The sequence below is a fragment of the Aricia agestis genome, chromosome 7 (assembly GCF_905147365.1).
Source record: "Aricia agestis chromosome 7, ilAriAges1.1, whole genome shotgun sequence".
Lineage (NCBI taxonomy): Eukaryota > Metazoa > Arthropoda > Insecta > Lepidoptera > Lycaenidae > Aricia > Aricia agestis.
This window is the reverse complement of record NC_056412.1, coordinates 17,981,579-18,000,418: the sequence shown is the minus strand read 5'-3', so window position 1 is coordinate 18,000,418 and position 18,840 is coordinate 17,981,579. Positions and strand designations below refer to the sequence as shown.

At 34.8% G+C, this 18,840-nt stretch overlaps 1 protein-coding gene across 1 annotated transcript in view; it reads right to left on the bottom strand.

Moving 5' to 3' along the window:
* LOC121728684 overlaps positions 1-7,538 on the bottom strand; it is a 43,138-nt gene extending 35,600 nt beyond the window's left edge. The window contains exons 1-4 of the mRNA XM_042116912.1: positions 5,603-7,538; positions 3,254-3,492; positions 2,420-2,637; positions 1,011-1,153 (exon numbers count right to left, since the gene is read on the bottom strand). Of these exons, the coding sequence (XP_041972846.1) occupies positions 1,011-1,153; positions 2,420-2,637; positions 3,254-3,492; positions 5,603-7,373 (2,371 nt within the window). The 5' untranslated portion in view covers positions 7,374-7,538. The remainder of the gene's footprint in view (positions 1-1,010; positions 1,154-2,419; positions 2,638-3,253; positions 3,493-5,602) is intronic.
* Positions 7,539-18,840: the final 11,302 nt, after the last annotated feature.

Here is an 18,840-nt window from a genome sequence, read left to right as displayed (position 1 = left end):
CTTGGGTACTGTATTTAAGTAGTAATGACATGCCCGAACCCAATATTATGCAGTTAAGGAATCCTTGAATTTAAATAGCAATATACAAATATTTAACACTAATTAAATATGATTTGTTGCAGTTCTATATTATATCTGGAGGCTATCTGATGCTTTCTGACTTTTTGTAACATATGGCCTACAATATAACATAAAAAGTACTTCATAATAAAAAAAGATTTCTCAACCAGCGTAATAATGGCAATAAAAGAAAAATAAATACTTACACATACAAAAAAATACATTTTTAAATTCAAGTTACATAGAGCTGGATGATTATAAACGCACAGGCCAAACCCTAGGCCTGATGGAAACTACAGAGTAGAGTGGTGAGACCAGAGACGGTGCCCCGGCCGAGTACATCCATAATAGACATATCGAGTACTTGGCCGAGAGCACTGTCTTGCCATTTTGCTCGGTAGGTGTAATCAGGCCTTTAGAATTATTAGAAACTTATGCACGCGCATCTCTTAAAATTAAGGCTTAAAAAGTTATTTCAAAGTTATACCCCCGGGGTATTACCAGGCCTAAATTTCACAGGCGAAGCCTGTTAAAGGTATCAATATCTAACAATAATAACATTTGGTATAACATAGTAGCAGGACAATTTTCCTTTTGTCTGCAGACATAAATTGTTAGAAGTTCCTAAGTTTCAATTTTCACCCCAAAATTTTTAACCCTCTCATAAATTTTAAAGAAGGAGAGTAAGAAAATCTAAAACATGGAAAAAGAGAGAACTGACCCTTGCTTCTCTTCTCTTCTCTTTCTCTTATATTAACGTTCTCTCTTTTAACATATTATATGCCAAGGGCCATGGCCCATGTATGGAATGGACATAAGCGTTCGATATGATATTATGAACTTGACGTTCAAATCCATACATTTTGATCGGCGATTCTATAAAGAAGCGACATAGAAAACGTCTTGGCTAGGGGCTCAGGTTAATTTCTTACTTAAAAATTTTTCCTTACCCGTACTCTCCTTGCTTTCACTCTCTTCTGGTTCTTTTTCCCCATCCTTTTCTTCCTCCTCTGAACTCTCTGAACTGTGCCTGGCTAAGTACTCCTGTACTGTTGCTACTATTACTATCAGCACAACCACCAAATAGTATGATCTGAAAAAAATATGTATCTTGAGAAAATCAACTAATATTATAAATTCAAAGTGAGTCTGTGTCTCATTATATTGTGAAATTATGTGATCGGCCTTTTGACTTTTAACTATAAATTAAATAGATATACCAAATTTCCCATAGTATAATTATCACCGTAAAGTGTTTTATGACGATATACGTATTACTTGTTTAACTGGTTACTATACCTAAGCTGACTAGTTTGATATTTTTTTAACCTAGTACCTAAATAGTTATTTATTAAACGTGACCCTTTTGGTTAAAATTTATGTCTATTTTTATGGATTTTATTTGAGTGCTATGTACGAAAGTTTCCTGTTTTAAAATATTGTTGGATTCCAATAAAATTTTCAGACAGACCAAGTATCCAGTACAACTATCGTCTCAGTCAATAATTATCAAGTGATCTTTAGCAAAACAGTGCACTAGCACAGGTGACAATAATTCGTAAAACATAGAATAATAGAAAAAAGTTAAAGTTTTTAGTCAAAGTTAAAAAGGTTTGCAAATAAGAAAAAAAACTATATGGCGGAAAGCCCATAGATGCAAATTAAAGAAAAACAGCTATTCGATGTTTTTTACGTAACTAATTTATTATACAAAGTTTCTGTCTTAATCTGCAAAGTGACTTTTCCTGTGTAAAAAAGTCCAAGATTTTTTTGGGGTTCCGTAGTCAACAAGGAAGCCTTATAATTTCGGTCTGTCCATCCGTCTGTCCATCTGTCCGTCTATCTGTCCGCGGTTTTACTCAGAGACTATAGGACCTACAAAGCTGTAATTCGGCATGAATGCGGACAATATTAACGATGCCGACAAAATGCTACTTATACCTCCCCTACACATCAAACGGGGATGATATTATTTTTTTCGCGTCCACCCCAACGTGGGGTGTCGTTGGATAGGTTTTTAAAAAATATTCCGAGTATTCATATATATTATTTTCCGATATAGGGATCCATTTGTGAAATATTATGAAATTTCAAAGCGGAAAAAATCGTTAGAGTCCAGTGTCCCATCCTTCTACCAGCTAAACGGTTACTTCTGGAAATGTGAAAATATTCACGGGAGTAGGCTAAGAAGACTTCACAAGTTATTCAGTGATAGTCTATCAACAAAAAAAAAATAGATTTGAAAAATGTAATAAGTTATAACACTGTAATAGTGTAAACCAAGTCTAGGCTTGGTAGAAAACTAATTTTAAATATTTAGTGCAATAATCAAACTTCTCTTAAGCAGAAATAAACTTACAAAGTAAATATAGTGGGTAGTTCCAGCCAATCCTCCCAGTCGCCTTGCTTCACATGGCAGTCGTGTTCTTCCACCTTGATCCGTATCGTCACGCCCAGCTTCTTCTGGTAATGCTTGACAGCATCCCGCAGCATCAGCTCCACATCCTGGGGCTCGCAGGGCGAGGGTACGCAGACGCCCCAGCTCAGCGTAGAAAATCTTGGTACGAAGTGACCTGGCTGAACAAATTATCATCCAACTATTCATCAACTAAACCACTACGGTGCCAGTTACTTTTTGGATCCCGAGTAGGACATGTTGCATTCATTTTAATACTATAATTAATATAATAATAATAATAATAATAATAATCGTTATTTCATTAACAAAAGTTACAGTAAAAGTACAGTCGTGATAAGGCTACCTAGTAGGCTTAGCGTGTATCAGGCAACATCCCTCTTCCACATCTGCAAGGGAAATAACTAATTGTCTGTTTATCTATTACCGCTTAAGCCGCAAAACCGATGGGTAGGTACGCAAATACTTCAAGTCGTGGGATAGAATAGTTTTCATCCCGAAAAAATGTATGATTCACGTGCGCTAATGTCATTTTGATACAACGAAGTAAGAACATGTTGTATAAAATTTATAAGAAGTCGCATAAACGCAATTGTATTTCTAAATTAATATTTAAAATTCGATCCTTTGAATTTTACAGATTCATTTAGATCGAATATCGAATTGAACCGAATCCTAATGAAAAAGAAGTCGGTTAATTACATTTTAGACACAACAAAAATACCAGAATATACCTTTAATATATCAGAATATACCTTTAATGAAATTCAAACTCACATCGTCCAGTCTGCTCTTGAAGAGATGTTTTCCCTGCGCCAAATACACGGGTACCTCCAGCTCTGGCACGTTCGCTTTAACGTCCAGCATGGCCAGACAGTACTTCCCCTGGAGTTTGACCACGCTGCCCGTGTCGAGCTGTACCCTGGCCCGGGTGCCGAGGCACTGGTCGAAGTCGCCCAACTGTATGCCGTTGCCTTGTAACAGCCCCGAGGGTATTTTCGCCGTCGCATCCAACACTGTAATAATACATGACTTAAACCCCTAAGGACGAATGCCGACAGTTCGTGACGTTTGTGTTTTAAAGTTCCTGAATTCAAGCGATAGTTCTGTTTTATTTTTCGGGTGCAAAGTTTTTGGTTTCATCAGTTATGAGAGTTACTTTTAGATTCGACCTTTAGGGCAAATTTTAATTAGCAGGTGTAGTGACCTGAATTAGAAAGGTCTGTAAAAATACTTTTGTTTAAAAATACGTAGGTGATTAACGAGTGTTAACCAGACTATTTGAACAGTAACTTAACTAAATAAATTGATAAGCCAAACATAAATTAAACTTATTTTAAGAGATAAACAAATAGATATTGTTTATTCATAATTCCATCGCAGTGTTTACAGGAGCTCGACAAACGTTTGTTTAATAAAAGCCATACAACATATTTGTTTCATTTACGATGTTTGTGCTGTCAATATGTATATTGCTGATATAATATGTACTGGAGCATCTGATTATGTCTATCAAAACGCCTCTTGAATCTTGATACAACAAACTCGCAAGAATGATACACATTACACAATTAACACTAATCTCAAATGAGAACTCGAAATGTTAACATCAGAGGATCTAGTTAAAGTTTTTTTTATTCTCTAAATATCTTTGATGTAAATATAAAGTATTGTTGTAAAAAGTAACAAAACATTTTAATTGTAATTAAAATATCACACATAATAATTATTAATGTATAATTAAGTTCAACTAAAATTTTGTAACTCACAAAGCATTATGCCACGGTCAAAAATATACATACAAAAGTTATTTTATCAATGACATAGTATTGTATTTATAGTGTGAGGAATGTACTTCATTTAAAAACATCTGGCGCCTACTAAGCGCATGTTTTTTTCTATCAAATGTGCTGATGCTTTAGAATTTTAATGCGAATCATAAAAACATAAGGTACACTTAAGTTTGATTAATATTTAAATGAGTGTAAAGCACATAAATAACGTTTTATTCTTATTTATTCTTACATGTTATAGCTCCACGACAAACATAGTTTCAATAATTTAATTTTCACTAAATTAATTAGTATGACCTACGAATAACAAATACTATGGAAGAGTAACTGAAACTAAAAAGTGTCACACGTATTTCGTGGAACTTTTGAACTTTCAGTTGGTTGTCAAACTCGAACCAGTCATACATACAATATTCGTTGTCTTAGCTTCGTATATTTTATAAGTATTACCAAGCTACTAGAGCTACTGATGAATAATTAAAAAAAAATCGGCCAAGTGCGAGTCGACTCGCGCGCGAAGGGTTACCGTTACCGTTACCGCGCGTACCGTTGTAGAGCAAAAATTGTCCAAAAATTGGGTTTTTTGTATGGAAGCCCCCTTAAATTTTTGTTTTATTTTAATATTATTATTAATTATTTAAGTAGACATATAATTAGGGCTTTTGTGAAAGTATCAAGTGCCTACTTGTTGCCATTAATGATATCGAGCAATAAAGGCCAAAAAAATCACGTTAGTTGTATGGGGGCCCCCTTAAATATTTTGTTTTTAGTATTTGCTGTTATAGCGGCAACAGATACACAATCTGTGAAAATTTCAGAAGTCTAGCTATAACGGTTGTTGAGATACAGCCTGGAGACAGACAGACGGACGGACGGACGGACAGACGGACAGACGGTCAGACATCGAAGTCTCAGTAATAGGGTCCGTTTTTACCCTTTGGGTACGGAACCCTAAAAACTAAGGGAGAGTAAGTGTTTAAAAAAAATTGTTGCACGTGTCTACAAAATGAAACCCGAATGCATATTGCATACTTTATGCATGTATTCGGGCATCAATTTTGTGTATTAATACAAGTGACAAGTACAATTATTATTAGTGTAAATATAAGAGTGACAATTATTGTCAACGGTTTAATTTTGTAACGAGAGACTAACAAGTCTCTCGTTGCTATTGTCATATTTTAGTGTGCGAACCAAATTCAAAACGGTTGAAATATGGAAGTTGCGTTTCCTTAGTTTTTATTATTCGTAGTACTGTATCCATGTTTAAGCAGTTAAAACTATAACAGCTATCTGATCTACTATAATAATATTATTTCCATAAGTAACTTACTATTTAATGCCCATAGTTTGGTGCCTCGTAGTTGTCTCAGCAATATTTGGCCGTGGCGTCGACATTCGGCGTTGTGTATTCGGGAGAAATTTGGTGCGAATGATGGTAAAAACGCGTACATATCCTCGAATTCACTCTGCAGCAAATTCCTTCTTCTTAGAGCGTCGGTCATGAATTGGATATCACTCTTCTTCTCGTTTTTTTTAACTTCATCTCTTTCTTTTGTTTCACGTTTCTTCAAAAGCTTCTCTATATTACTTATAGATTCCTGCGAATCTCTACGTTTCCGTTCGTTTCCACTTGATTTTTCTGCTGAAGTTTTTGGAATAAGAAGTGGTTTTTCTTTCGGTTCGATTTTGAGTTCTTTCTGAATAACTTTTGCTTTATCATCACCCTCCGGTTTCTTGTCTTTGCTTTTTTCCAAAGTTTCTTTAGTAGACTTTTCAATATTACTTGTAAGTTTAACTTTATCTTCTTTTTTTGGTAATTTCACTTCTTCTGCTTTTTTATTATCACCCTTTTTAACTTGTTTATCATTGATGAGTGTTTTCTCGTCATCTTTTTTTGACGGCTTTAACTTTTCCTGTAATGTGGTAGGCTTATCTTTTTTCGGATCAATACTTTCCTTTACCTTGCTTTTCTGGTCTATTAAAGTCTCTGGCTTAGACTTTTCCATCGGTTTCTTTTTTTCTTTTTCAGTTTTGTGTTGTTTTTCTTCTAATAATACTTTTGACTTTTTAGAATCTAATGTTTTTGTGTCCTTTTTGTCGGTTTTTTCCTTTGAATGGGATTTTTCTGGTAAATCAGCTTCACTTGTGTGTATTAGGAGCTTAAGTTTTTCAATTTCATTATTAGTTTTTGAATTTTCATCACTTAAATCTTCACTCGAACGACCTTTTACAGCTTCGCTAGTTCTTTTCTTGATTAGTTTTATCATCCGCTCATAACTACTTTCTTCCTTTTCGTCCTCATCTTCATCATCTTCATCATCATCGTCGTCATCATCGTCATCATCTTCATCGTCGTCTTCATCATCATCGTCGTCATTGTCGTTACCATCATCATCGTCATCATCACCAAGCGCGTCTCTTTTTAAACTGCTCTTGCTATCATTTTCATCATCATTATCATCATCATCATCGTCGTCGTCATCATCGTCTTCGTCGTCATCATTATCGTTATTGTCATCTTCTTCTACACTAGCTTCGTCAACATCATTCTCGTCATCTTCTTTTTGCTTTTTCTCAATAATAATTTTATTTAAATGTTCGTGAGATGATTTTAATTTTGCAATATAATCTGATTTTAAGTCAGAGGACTTCAAAATTGCTTTTTCTGCACCATCATCCAGTTCATCACCATCGTCGTCGTCTATATCTTCGGAATCATCATCACCAAAATCAAACACAAACACTGGTTTTTTTATATTCGTATTTTTATCGTTTGATACTTCTTGTTTACTTTTAAGGCCTAGTTTTGTGTCACTTGTTACATGTTTATCGGCGGCGGGAGTTTTCTTGGCTTTCGTATCGCTAGAGAGAAGCCTCTTCACATTTTCGCTAGAATGTTTCACGATATCTGGCCTTTTAATGTTTACAATTTGGTCAAGGTTAGGTTCATTCACTTCACAATTTTCACATTTGTGTTTTTTCAAATCCGCTTTACCGTCGTGGGAATATCCTGGCAGCCGCACACGGAATGCACTTATCACTGTCACTAGGAGGGGAATACATAATAATATTACAACTAACGTCCATCTGTGGCACACCATGGCCGCGAGCGACTCTCACGGCGCCATCATCCGCGCAACTGAATGTTACAGCTTGCGGCCCGGGCTATTTCGGTCGCACGCGCAAAACTTCACTCGATAAACTGAAAATGTATAATCAAGGGAAATATATTAAATATAGCGATTTGAACTCTACCGCTCGGTAAAAATTAAAGAATTATATATACTTTCCCAGCCGAGGTTAATTCTAGTATACCAGCAAGGGAACGTCTCATGGCAGGGAGCCAACGGAGTTAAAAATAGAGTTGCAAAGGCGATTGTCCGGCTCACGAAACGGACTGATGGCGATCGGATTGATTGTGTTACAGAAGTTTGATTGATTGACACATTTTATTGTACCTCAGTATGAGCAGGATTCGATACAGTATGTAACAGCCTACAAGTATGAGTACAATAATATAATATATTCTGATTCGCAATGCAGCATAAAAAAACTATTAAGATTTTATGACATTTATCGTCATAATTTGTGTTTAATTTATATATTAATACGTGAGCCAAAAACTTTGTATCCCTTTTGACGAAAAATGGGGAAACGTAGGTGAATGAAATTTAACACAGTTATAGTTTATATAGTGAAGAAGTGCATCGAGCTAATATTATTTTGAAATTATGCTTTTATATTACATTTTTTTACCAAATAAAACATTACACACACTACAACACACACACTAGGAAAAATGACAGATTTTTGAGTGACAAGCCTATACATACGAATTGTACTCTTTTATTTATGGTTGAAGTGTGTTGACAACAAGGTGACAAATTAAAAATGGATTATAGTTTTTTTATTGAATCTTAGATACTATTAGACAATGCTTACTCGGCCAGTCTGAGATCAGCTAAGTCCCAGAGACAAGAGTTGAAAAAAATATGATAGTCAATATTTTTTTACAAAATATAGGTAGTAGTCCTAATGTCGTTGAAACTAAGGTCGAATTTTGACCATTGGGCGATCTCTAGTATATTTAAAACTGAATAAGAACATGACTTGCGTATTTTAAAAGCTCTCAAATAATAAAAAAACCGGCCAAGTGCGAGTCGGACTCGCGCACCGAGGGTTCCGTACAAACCTGCAAGGTTTACAAAGTTCGTTCATTACGACAATCGAGTCATAACTATGGTATTTTTATAGAATTTTTTTTTTTTCACGGGTTAAAGGCAATTAGATCTAAGTATTTGATATGAATTTCAACTTGATAGCTCTACGCGTTCATGAGGAAAAAAGTAATAAGTTTATATTTATTAAAAAATATATATTTTGTAATGTAACTAAAAATTTAAGGTTTTCGGAATTTTTCCTTTATGTGTGCTATAAAACGTTGCTTCATGCCAAATTTCAAGATTCTAGGTCGACTGGAAGTACCCTTTAGGTTTTGATTCCCTTGCGAGTACTTGCGAGTTTCAAAATATGCAGCTTAAATTGCTGTTTCTTTTGATTGCGTTGACATAGAAGTTTGATTTTGTTACAACTTAAAGGTATTATAGACCTGAGTATTTGGTATGAATTTCAATTTAATACCTCTACGCGTTTATGAGGAAATGGGTAGTAAGTTTAAAATTATTAAAAAAATATATATTATGTGATGTAACTAAAAATTTATGGTTTTCGTAATTTTTCCTTTATCTATGCTATAAGACGTTGCTTCGTACCAAATTTCAAGATTCTGAGTTCACGGGAAGCACCCTGTAGGTTTTGATTCCCTTGCAAGTGTCGAAAATTTGCGGCATAAACGGCTGTATCTTTTGATTGCGTTGGCTTAAAAGTTTGATTTTTTCACAGCTTCAAGGGACAGTAGACCTGAGTAATTGATATAAATTTCAGCTTCATACCTCCACGCGTTCCTGAGAAAAAGGGTCTTGACAGACGGACGGACGGACAGACGGACAACAAAGTGATCCTATAAGGGTTCCGTTTTTTCCTTTTGAGGTACGGAACCCTAAAAATATAAAGCTTAATAGGATGTAGAATATTGTAAATGCGAAACGGGGCCGTAGCGGACTTTAATACTTTATGATAAAAGATATATTATATTAAGGCTGCTTACACACGGCGCCGCCGCGGCGGTGGCGCCGTGTGTAAGGGCAAATAGAAATACAAGGATGAGTAAAGCGGCACCGCCGCGGTGCCGCTGCCGCTGCGGCGTGTATGTAAACAGCCTAACTGTGTCGAATGCATGTTTAAAACGGTTCTGATAGTAAATCCCAATCATAAAGTTGAACAAAAAGTCCTAAGCCGGTCACAAATACTTTCTTATGGTCAATTAGAAATTTATGTTCATGACCTTGATACGACAGAAACTTCGATAAAGCAATAAATTCAAAAAGGACCACAAAATATTAGATTGTCGAATGTGGGTGTATTGACGCACGTTTGATGATTATAATATTATAATATTATGTTTCTAGGTAGAAAAAATAACACCTACTTTGGTATGCTTTTTAAGTATTTTATTGTCTAATTTCTTTTGAAATATTGTATAATTTAATGGATGGTATCTTAAGTTATTATTATACAATTATATAAAAACAGTTAAACGTACGGTTGTTTACATTGAATAGGTTCCGAAATTACGGAACCGATTTAGAGGATATAATATTTTAACACAGATATTGAATAAACCACGGCGAAGGATTTATTTTTACCACAGGAAAATGAATTCCTGTGGGATTTTATTTTGCCCGTATGAAGTTACGGGATTTCTTTTCATTTACTTATGGTCGCTTAGAACAACATAGTCAGGTAGCCCTAGAACAATTTTTTTTTATTACTATCGAGCTAATTTTTTATGAGTAGCCTCATTTTGATAAGACAAACGACATTTTTATCCGCGAAAAATCTTGAATGTGGTAGCTAACAGACATAGAAAGGATTTCATACTTAGATTCCATGGTCCTAAAATATGGATTGTTCTATTTGCAGGACAATGTTACTCTTAAATTATATAACTGTTAACCTACCAACATACAAAAAAAACTGCTGGTTAGTTCCGTTTTAGGCTACCGTAGTCAACCAAGTTTTGTTGATTACAGAACCCTAAAACGGAACCCTAACCAGCTGGTTTTTTTTTTATATTGATATGTTAATAGTTATTTAATTTAAGAGTATCATTATTCGACAAATAGGACAATCCATATTTTAGGACCATCAAATCAAAGTATGAAATCCTTTCTATCTCTGTAGTGTTAACTACCACTTTCAAGATTTTTCGCAGATAAAAATGTTGTTTGTCTTATCAAAATGAAGCTACTTACAAAATATTAGCTTTATAGTAATAAAAAAAAGGTTCTAGGGCTCCCTGACTAACAAAGGTTATCTTTTATCAGCGACCACAAGCACATTTTATTTTAAATAAGATAACTATTTTGATGATCTTTATATTTTGTCAAAAATACCTACGGGAGAAAAGACAAAGTGACAGATAGACAAAGTAAATCCGCCATTTGGTCACTAGAATTGGTATGTCCATTCTTTTTTTTAAATGTTGTCATGCTAAGCCTGCAGATGGTGGTTTATGATCAAGAGGACGATAAAACCTTGGGGGGGGGGTGTCTCTACCTATCAGTGGAACAGCATAGGCTCTTTTAAAAACACGTTTCTTCACTGAACTATGCCTACCACACCGGTTTTGGTGACACAGACGGACGGTGGCAAGTTTTAGTTCAAAATTAATGCTACGGAAGAGTAATTTTTATAGTGCCAAAATGTGTGCGCAGTTCACGAGAACACTCTCTTTCTTTAATCTCTTAACCCAGTGGGACGAATATCCAGCTGGTGAGTGATTACTGATTAGGACCAGGACCGACCGACTTTTTACATGCCCATCCGACGCATATCATCTTATTTGTCAGACAATCAGGTAATGGGGATTGTCCATTTTTTTTTAATTTTGCTCATTACAAAAACATTTCGAGGAATAAGGTCAGTGATCGTTTTTCTGTATATAAACGAAAAAAATACCCATTAGTTACTTATATTTTTGAACAAATATGTTTAACCTTAGTTTGACCTTCAATGGCGTTAAATTAGCAATAAATTCGACCAACATTACGATTCGAACTTTTGGTAAGCTTCTCGTATCAGCTTTCACATAATGAGAACTTGCATTTGACGAACCAGCCGTTATAAATAAGATTGAAACGAAATTTAAAACATACTCAAGAGGTCAATTGTCCGCCGATGATGACGTCAGAGCGAAACATTAAAAATTTATTGAGAAAAAAACTAGCCAATGAATTTCAAAATTATTTAATTTATATTCTTAAAATACCCTATTTTAACGAAAAAATAAATAAAAAGTACATGTGATTTTTTTTGGACAATGCCCATTCAGCCTGCTTTGTGATTATCAAATTCGGTCACAACTTGTTTCGGTCGGTCACGACTCTCATTGGTTGATTTAAGAATATTAAATTGTGGACACTCGTTGAAGTGTTATCTGATTACCATATCTGTTTCAATGTCAACAAAAACAATAGAAATATTCAAATCAGATATAGAAACAATTGACGATTTCATCAATCGTTTGGTTTGAGATTTTTACAAATTCTACTGTGGTGTAGCAATCGGATGACACCGAGACACACTCAGGTCAGGAACGTAGGGCCAATGACCTTCTAAGGTCTGGTAACAATTTGATTCTGTCATCGTAATCAATTTGATAAGACGGGTCAAATGTTGACAGTCGTGGAGGTTGTGGCTGATCACGTGGCTTCGGCAAGGTCATGGTGTCACCGAGTTTTAGTGGGTGTGGCTGCGTCCGACTGGTAGGCAGTAGACTTTTCAGACACAACAAGTTCTACATACTCACGGTGGAAGACCCCGTGGGGTTTAAAACGGCATTTCTCAATGAGAAGAAAAAGATAAATTATTCTCAAGGAATGCAAATTATATCCATGGTAATTGCTAATATTATAGCGTAATATGCAAAAATTACATGGTAATATAATTTTAGTTTGTTGCAAAGATATGATAGATTGAAATGTCTAAAATGTATGGACATTGGACGGCCATACCATTGAATTTAACAGTTTCAATCCAAGGATATCCTTTGGACCCTGTTTTAGATAGGGTTAAGCTGAAAAGGTGAATGACAAGTTCGGTTTAACATTCATTTATCGACGTTCCTCTGCAGTACTGTATTTAGGGCCCTCTCCACCTTGGCTTGTAATAAACATGATTGCCATCATAAACACGCAATAGTCCGCGCAATCGTCGTCAATCTTTGACAAAGTCCACGCTAATAATAATCTCCTGTCAAAGTCAATCGCAGAGGTGGATACAGGGCCCGCTCTAAGGGGAGGCGAGCCGGGAATTTGCCCAGAGCGGAAAAAATGAGTGGTGGCAAAATTAACTTATTCTTCCAACCTAGCCATTAGCCATCCACCACCCAAGTTCGAGAATTTTACCTACAACTACAACCTTTATTAAGGTGGATAGTGGAAATATTCAAGTATTTCACTTAAATATTTCCCCTAATCCCAACAAAACTAGCTCATGAGTCATGACTTGTGATTTTTTGCATGTAAATGGCGGCGAAAATGATTTTTGACTGGATCGGCTAAATAGCTATATTGGGCTCTGCCCGTTTTGGTCTATCGTGGAGATGGAGAGGACTATGAATAATCGAAAATCAATAAATGCCTTCCTAATAACATTGTAAAGGCAAAATAAATATGGAAAATGTGAAGAGATCCGGGTACACAATCGAATGTATTATTAGTAACATAAAACCGATATTGTGTATTATATTAAATATTCATTCAACACTTATTGCGTCATAATACATAATAAAACGTGTCTTATTATAATAGAGTATTGTTTTCTATTGTAAATTTTTATCTTGACTAATTCTTTTTTTTTTCGAGATAGTAAATAAATTATAAAAATCTGGTAAGTACTTCTATAAGACGTATAATATGTACATCTATAATATAAACTACTACTAATAAAATTACTTGTAATAATAAAAGAACGCGCACTGTGTAGACTACTAGGACTTATAGCCATTTTTCAGCCGTACCAGACGAGGAAAAGCATCGTATAACTTTAACATCTGCATTTATACGTGGGAGAGCCATGCTTCGGCACGAATGGGCCGGCTCGACCGGAGATATACTGTTCTCACAGAAAACCGGCGTGAAACAGCGATTGCGCTGTGTTTCGCCGAGTGAGTGACTTTACCGGAGGCCCAATCCTTTACTTTAGGTAGGGAGGCTACCATTTTCCCTTCCCTACCCTCCCCTATTCCCTTCCCATCCCTAACCTCCCCTATTACCCTATTCCCTCTTAAAAGGCCGGCAACGCACCTGCAGCTCTTCTGATGCTGCGAGTGTCCATGGGCGACGGAAGTTGCTTTCCATCAGGTGACCCGTTTGCTCGTTTGCCCCCTTATTTCATTAAAAAAACGGCATATGCAGTATGCATGTTTTTAGGGTAAAAATAGCACCCTATTACTAAAACTTCGATGTCTGTCCTGTGCGTCAGTCTCCAGGCTGTAGCGGCTCTCGAACGGTATTAAAGAGTAGAAATTTTCACCTCTTATGTATTTCTCTTGCCGCAATAATAACAAATATTATTAAAAACAATTAAATTAAATATTTAAGAGGATACACCAGGGGCGAGAGAAATTGAAAATAGGTATTTGAAAATGTATTGCTGTCTCACCAATCTCAAGTCTCCCACCGCAGAGCGCGATAGAGACAATACGACAAAAGTTCTAATAAAAGAACAGAAAATCTTCGTTTCGTTGTCCGCTGATTCCTTCTCCAAAACTTAACCGATTTAAGTACTTTTTTCATCAAGAATTAAAGTAAGGTTTGAGCTGTGTTCCTATGTTTTATTTTTTTTGTATATTTTAGCCAGTTTTGTTTTCTGGGTGTTTGAACACAGAGGAAAATCTGACCATTTTTTTGGGTTTTTGGACGTTCTTATCTTTTTTAATCATAAAATTATGAAAAAAAAGAAAACATAGGGAAATGCTAATAGTGGCCATAGATATTCAGGAAAAAAATCATAACTTTACCGGCATTATCCAGGGAGGAAACAGGGGACAACGTTTGTATGGAAAATCGGCGGTGTGGAATCCTCTTAAATAATAAATATAAATATTTCCCATAATACAACAAAATATATTTTTTTTAACCCCCGACAAAAAGAGGGGTGTTATAAGTTTGACGTGTCTGTCTGTCTGTCTGTGGCATCGTAGCATCCAAACGGGTGGACCCATTTTGATCTAGTTTTTTTTGTTTGAAAGCTGACTTAATCGAGAGTGTTCTTAGCTATAATTCATCAGCCTGCTCCTGCTGGAAAATCGCGGTTCAATCGCGGAACTTGCAGTCGTTTGGTGGGCTTTATATTTTGCATTCTAGTTCGTGACATTTATGATTATTTACACATTAATGGAAAGTTAACCTGGTGCTGCAGCATCACCTGATAATCAATAGGAAACCCAACTCCTTACCAACTTAGAACAATGGTTTCGTGTTTTGGCTCATTTTAATTGCGACAACTAGTAAGACGTAGATAAACAGTAAATTTTTGCTTGCTGCTGCTGCAGCATCACTTGGATTCCATAGGAGCCGAGCTCCATATGAACCCAAAGTGGAGGTTTCATGTTTGGAGTACTCATATTGACGGCCTCATCCAAAAGGACATTCCTAGATGGTATTCATTGGGATATAATATTATGATCCTGTTGATAGGAATTATTCTGCACCATAACCAACAGAAGTTTAATCAAACTTATAACACCCCTCTTTTTTGTCGGGGGTTAAAAAGCATGAAATAAAATTAAATTAAGAAATTAAAAAAAAACCCCGCCAAACAACTTTAAAAAGTAATGACTGAATAATATATTTGACTGACTTTAAGTTTAAATAATTCCCAAGTGTAAAGTACGAGTAATGTTGTAGTCCATAATTGTTGTCAAGGTGTGTCGGGGGACCGCTAATGTAGATCATGTTTGATTTCACATAATATTATAGTTCAAGGGCCAGACAGCGAACCAAATCGAGACAATTAGTGATTAAATGGCGATACAAAATGCAAAAGACACTGTTGGGTGTCCCCCGCCCGACACACCGTGACAACAATTATGGACTAAAATATTACTTTACACTTGGGAATTATTTAAACTTAAAGTCAGTAAAATATATTATTTCATTACTTTTTAAAGTTGTTTGGCGGGGGTTTTTTTTAATTTCTTAATTTAATTTTTGCGATTTTTTCTCCTATTTCCAGGCTGTATCTCAAAAACCGTCATAGCTAGACAGCTAACAGATAGACAGACAACAAGTGATTTTTGGGCCTTTTTAGGGTTCCGTAGCTAAATGGCAAAAAACGGAACCCTTATAGATTCGTCATGTCTGTCTGTCTGTCGGTCCGTCCGTATGTCACAGCCACTTTTCTCCGAAACTATAAGAGACTAGCTGTCCCGGTGAACTTCGTGTCACTTTAAAACGTTCCCTGGATTTCTACGAATATTTTAAGACTAAAATCAGCCCAATCCGTTCAGCCGTTTTCGAGTTTTAGCGCGACTAACACATTTGAAAATCCATTTTTATACAATGTGTCCCGACACCGGTGTCCGATCCTTTAATGTCGTGATCTATGGCATATTTTATCGACAAATTGGCCCTCAAATTTTTTTTCTCTCTCATGGTTGTAAAATATCAGCCATTTTAGTTTTTCTCGGGCTTTCACACTAATCTGACCAGAACTGCTCTTTTAAATATCCTATAAAGATAAAAAACTCTTATTTGATAGCTAAATTTGTGGACTACGCTTACACAGGCAATATGTTATAAATTTCGTGGAATTAAACATAGAAAAACCCAAGTTTAAGAAAAAAAATGTGTATTTTTATTAATGGCTTTTTGTAAAAAATCTATCAGATTAAACTGATTCTTTTTTATTTTAAATAGAGGAAGTTTTCATCTTCTAAAATTCTTTTACTTCAATGCTCTTAGTCAGATAGTTTAGAAGTTATAACGATTTTCTTATGATGCGGTGGTCAGATAAGTATGAAGCCAGAGATTTTTTTTTTTTTCAAAAGTTGGAGAAAAAAATAATTTGAAAGCCAATTTTTCACTAATATAAGCCATACATCATGAGTTCAAAATTTTTTTCTCCAACTTTTGAAAAAAATATATTTCTCTGGCTTCATACTAATCTGACCACCTCATCATAAGAAAATCGTTATAACTTCTAAAATATCTGACTTAGAGCATTGAAGTAAAAGAATTTTAGAAGATGAAAACTTCTTCTATCTATTTAAAATAAAAAAGAACCAGTTTCATCTGCTAGATTTTCCACAAAAAGCCATTAATAAAAAATACACATTTTTTTTCTTAAACTTGGGTTTTTCTATGTTTAATTCTACGAAATTTATAACATATTGCCTATGTAAGCGTAGTCCACAAATTCAGCTATCAAATGAGACCTTTTTTATCTTCATAGGATATTTACATGTGAAGTACTGGTCAGATTAGTGTGAAAGCCCGAGAAAAATTAAAATAGCTGCCATTTTACAACCGTGACAGAGAGAAAAAATTTTAGAGCCAATTTGTCGATAAAATATGCCATAGATCATGACATAAAAGGATCGGACACCGGTGTCGGGACACATTGTATATAAGATATACTATTGAAACTTGGTAAGTAGATGTAGTCTGTGAACCGCATTAAGATTTTGATATAAAAATGGAAAAACTATTAAAAATTTTAGGCGTCCCAATAGGTACAACTGAAACAAAAAGAAATTTTTTCATCTAACCTATGCATGTGGGGTAGGTATAGGTCTTCAAAAATCGTATTGAGGTTCCTAATATTATTTTTTTCTAACCTGAATAGTTTGCGAGAGAGACTCTTCCAAAGTGGTAAAATGTGTGTCCCACCCCCCCCCCCCCCCTCTCTAACTTCTAAAGTAGGGGCATGATAAGTCTAATTAGTTTGAACAAGATCTAGCTAGTAGTTCTTTTATACGTCATAAATGGTAAACCTTAAATAAACTATCATAAAATCAACTGAATTATAAAAATATATCGAAAACTTTTTAATTTCATAAAAATAAACCTTATTCCTGCTGCGGAACCCTTCATGGGCGAGTCCAACTCGCACTTGGCCGGTTTTTTTTTATTTTCATCAACAATATTAACAGGTAGGCTCTTGAAGTATTCACAAAATATTCTATTTGTACTGTAGTAATAAAATATAATAAAATTAAAATTAAATAAACATTAATTAAAGGGGCTCCCATTCAAAAACACATTTTTTTACAAATTTTTCTCTATAATAGTACTGAACCCTTGGTACGCATGGCTCTAACTTGCCCGTTTTTTATTTTACTCATCAAAAGTGTCATACCTATACAAATTTCGAAGTTTTTAAATACCTGCTTACAGTATGAATCTTATATCTTTAAACGAGCAATTCTTGTATATATATATATATATATATATATATATATATATATATATATATATATAATTGGAATCTCGGAATCGGCTCCAACGATTTTCATGAAATTCAGTATATAGGGGGTTTATGGGGCGATAAATCGATCTAGCTAGGAATCATTTTCAGAAAATGTCATTTAATTCGTGTTTTATCGAATACAGAGCAAAGCTCGGTCAAATAGCTAGTATTTAATTAAAGAGGAAAAAACATAAAACATGAATATGAAAAAAAAACAAGAATGTAGTAAATTTTATACACGATAACATTATGTAACATATTATATAATATATTTTAAGTAAATATTAAATGTCATCTATAATTCGATGACCCGTGATTTTTTTTATTCGAACAAAACCATTTTTTTTACAAGTTTAGACAGTTTCTTCCGTGGTTATTTACTTAAAGCATTGTATCTACCACAGTTTTAAACGTTGTTTTGTAGTTAATGGTGTGGCTTTATTTTATTAATTACCTTATTATGTTGCGGTTAATGGACAATTAACTACAACAATGTTATTTTATAGGACTTAGTTAAAAGAGTTAGTTTACGTATTAATACTCGTATGTACTACTACGTTAAAAATCTCTTGAATAGAATATAATATTATACAGAAGAATCGGTATGCATGTCAAGGACTGTTAAGGCTTTTTTACCTCTATTATCCATTCTTAATACATAATAATAATATCAATGCGAAAGTGTGTCTGTCTGTCTGTTACCTCTTCACGCCCATGCCGCTGAACCGATTTTGCTGAAATTTGGTATGTTATGGTGGTAATATACATTGTGTCCCGGGAAAAAACAAAGGATACTTTTTAACCTGAAAAAATGTACGGTTCTCGCGCGACAATTTTTGACGCAACGGAGTTGCTGGCGTCATCTAGTTATAGATAAGCAAAGTGAATTTTTACTTTAGTAAACTTCCTTCCGTTGTCCGATGCGATATATTACGTTTTTTTTTTAGAAAACGCTAATAGAGGTCAGAACCT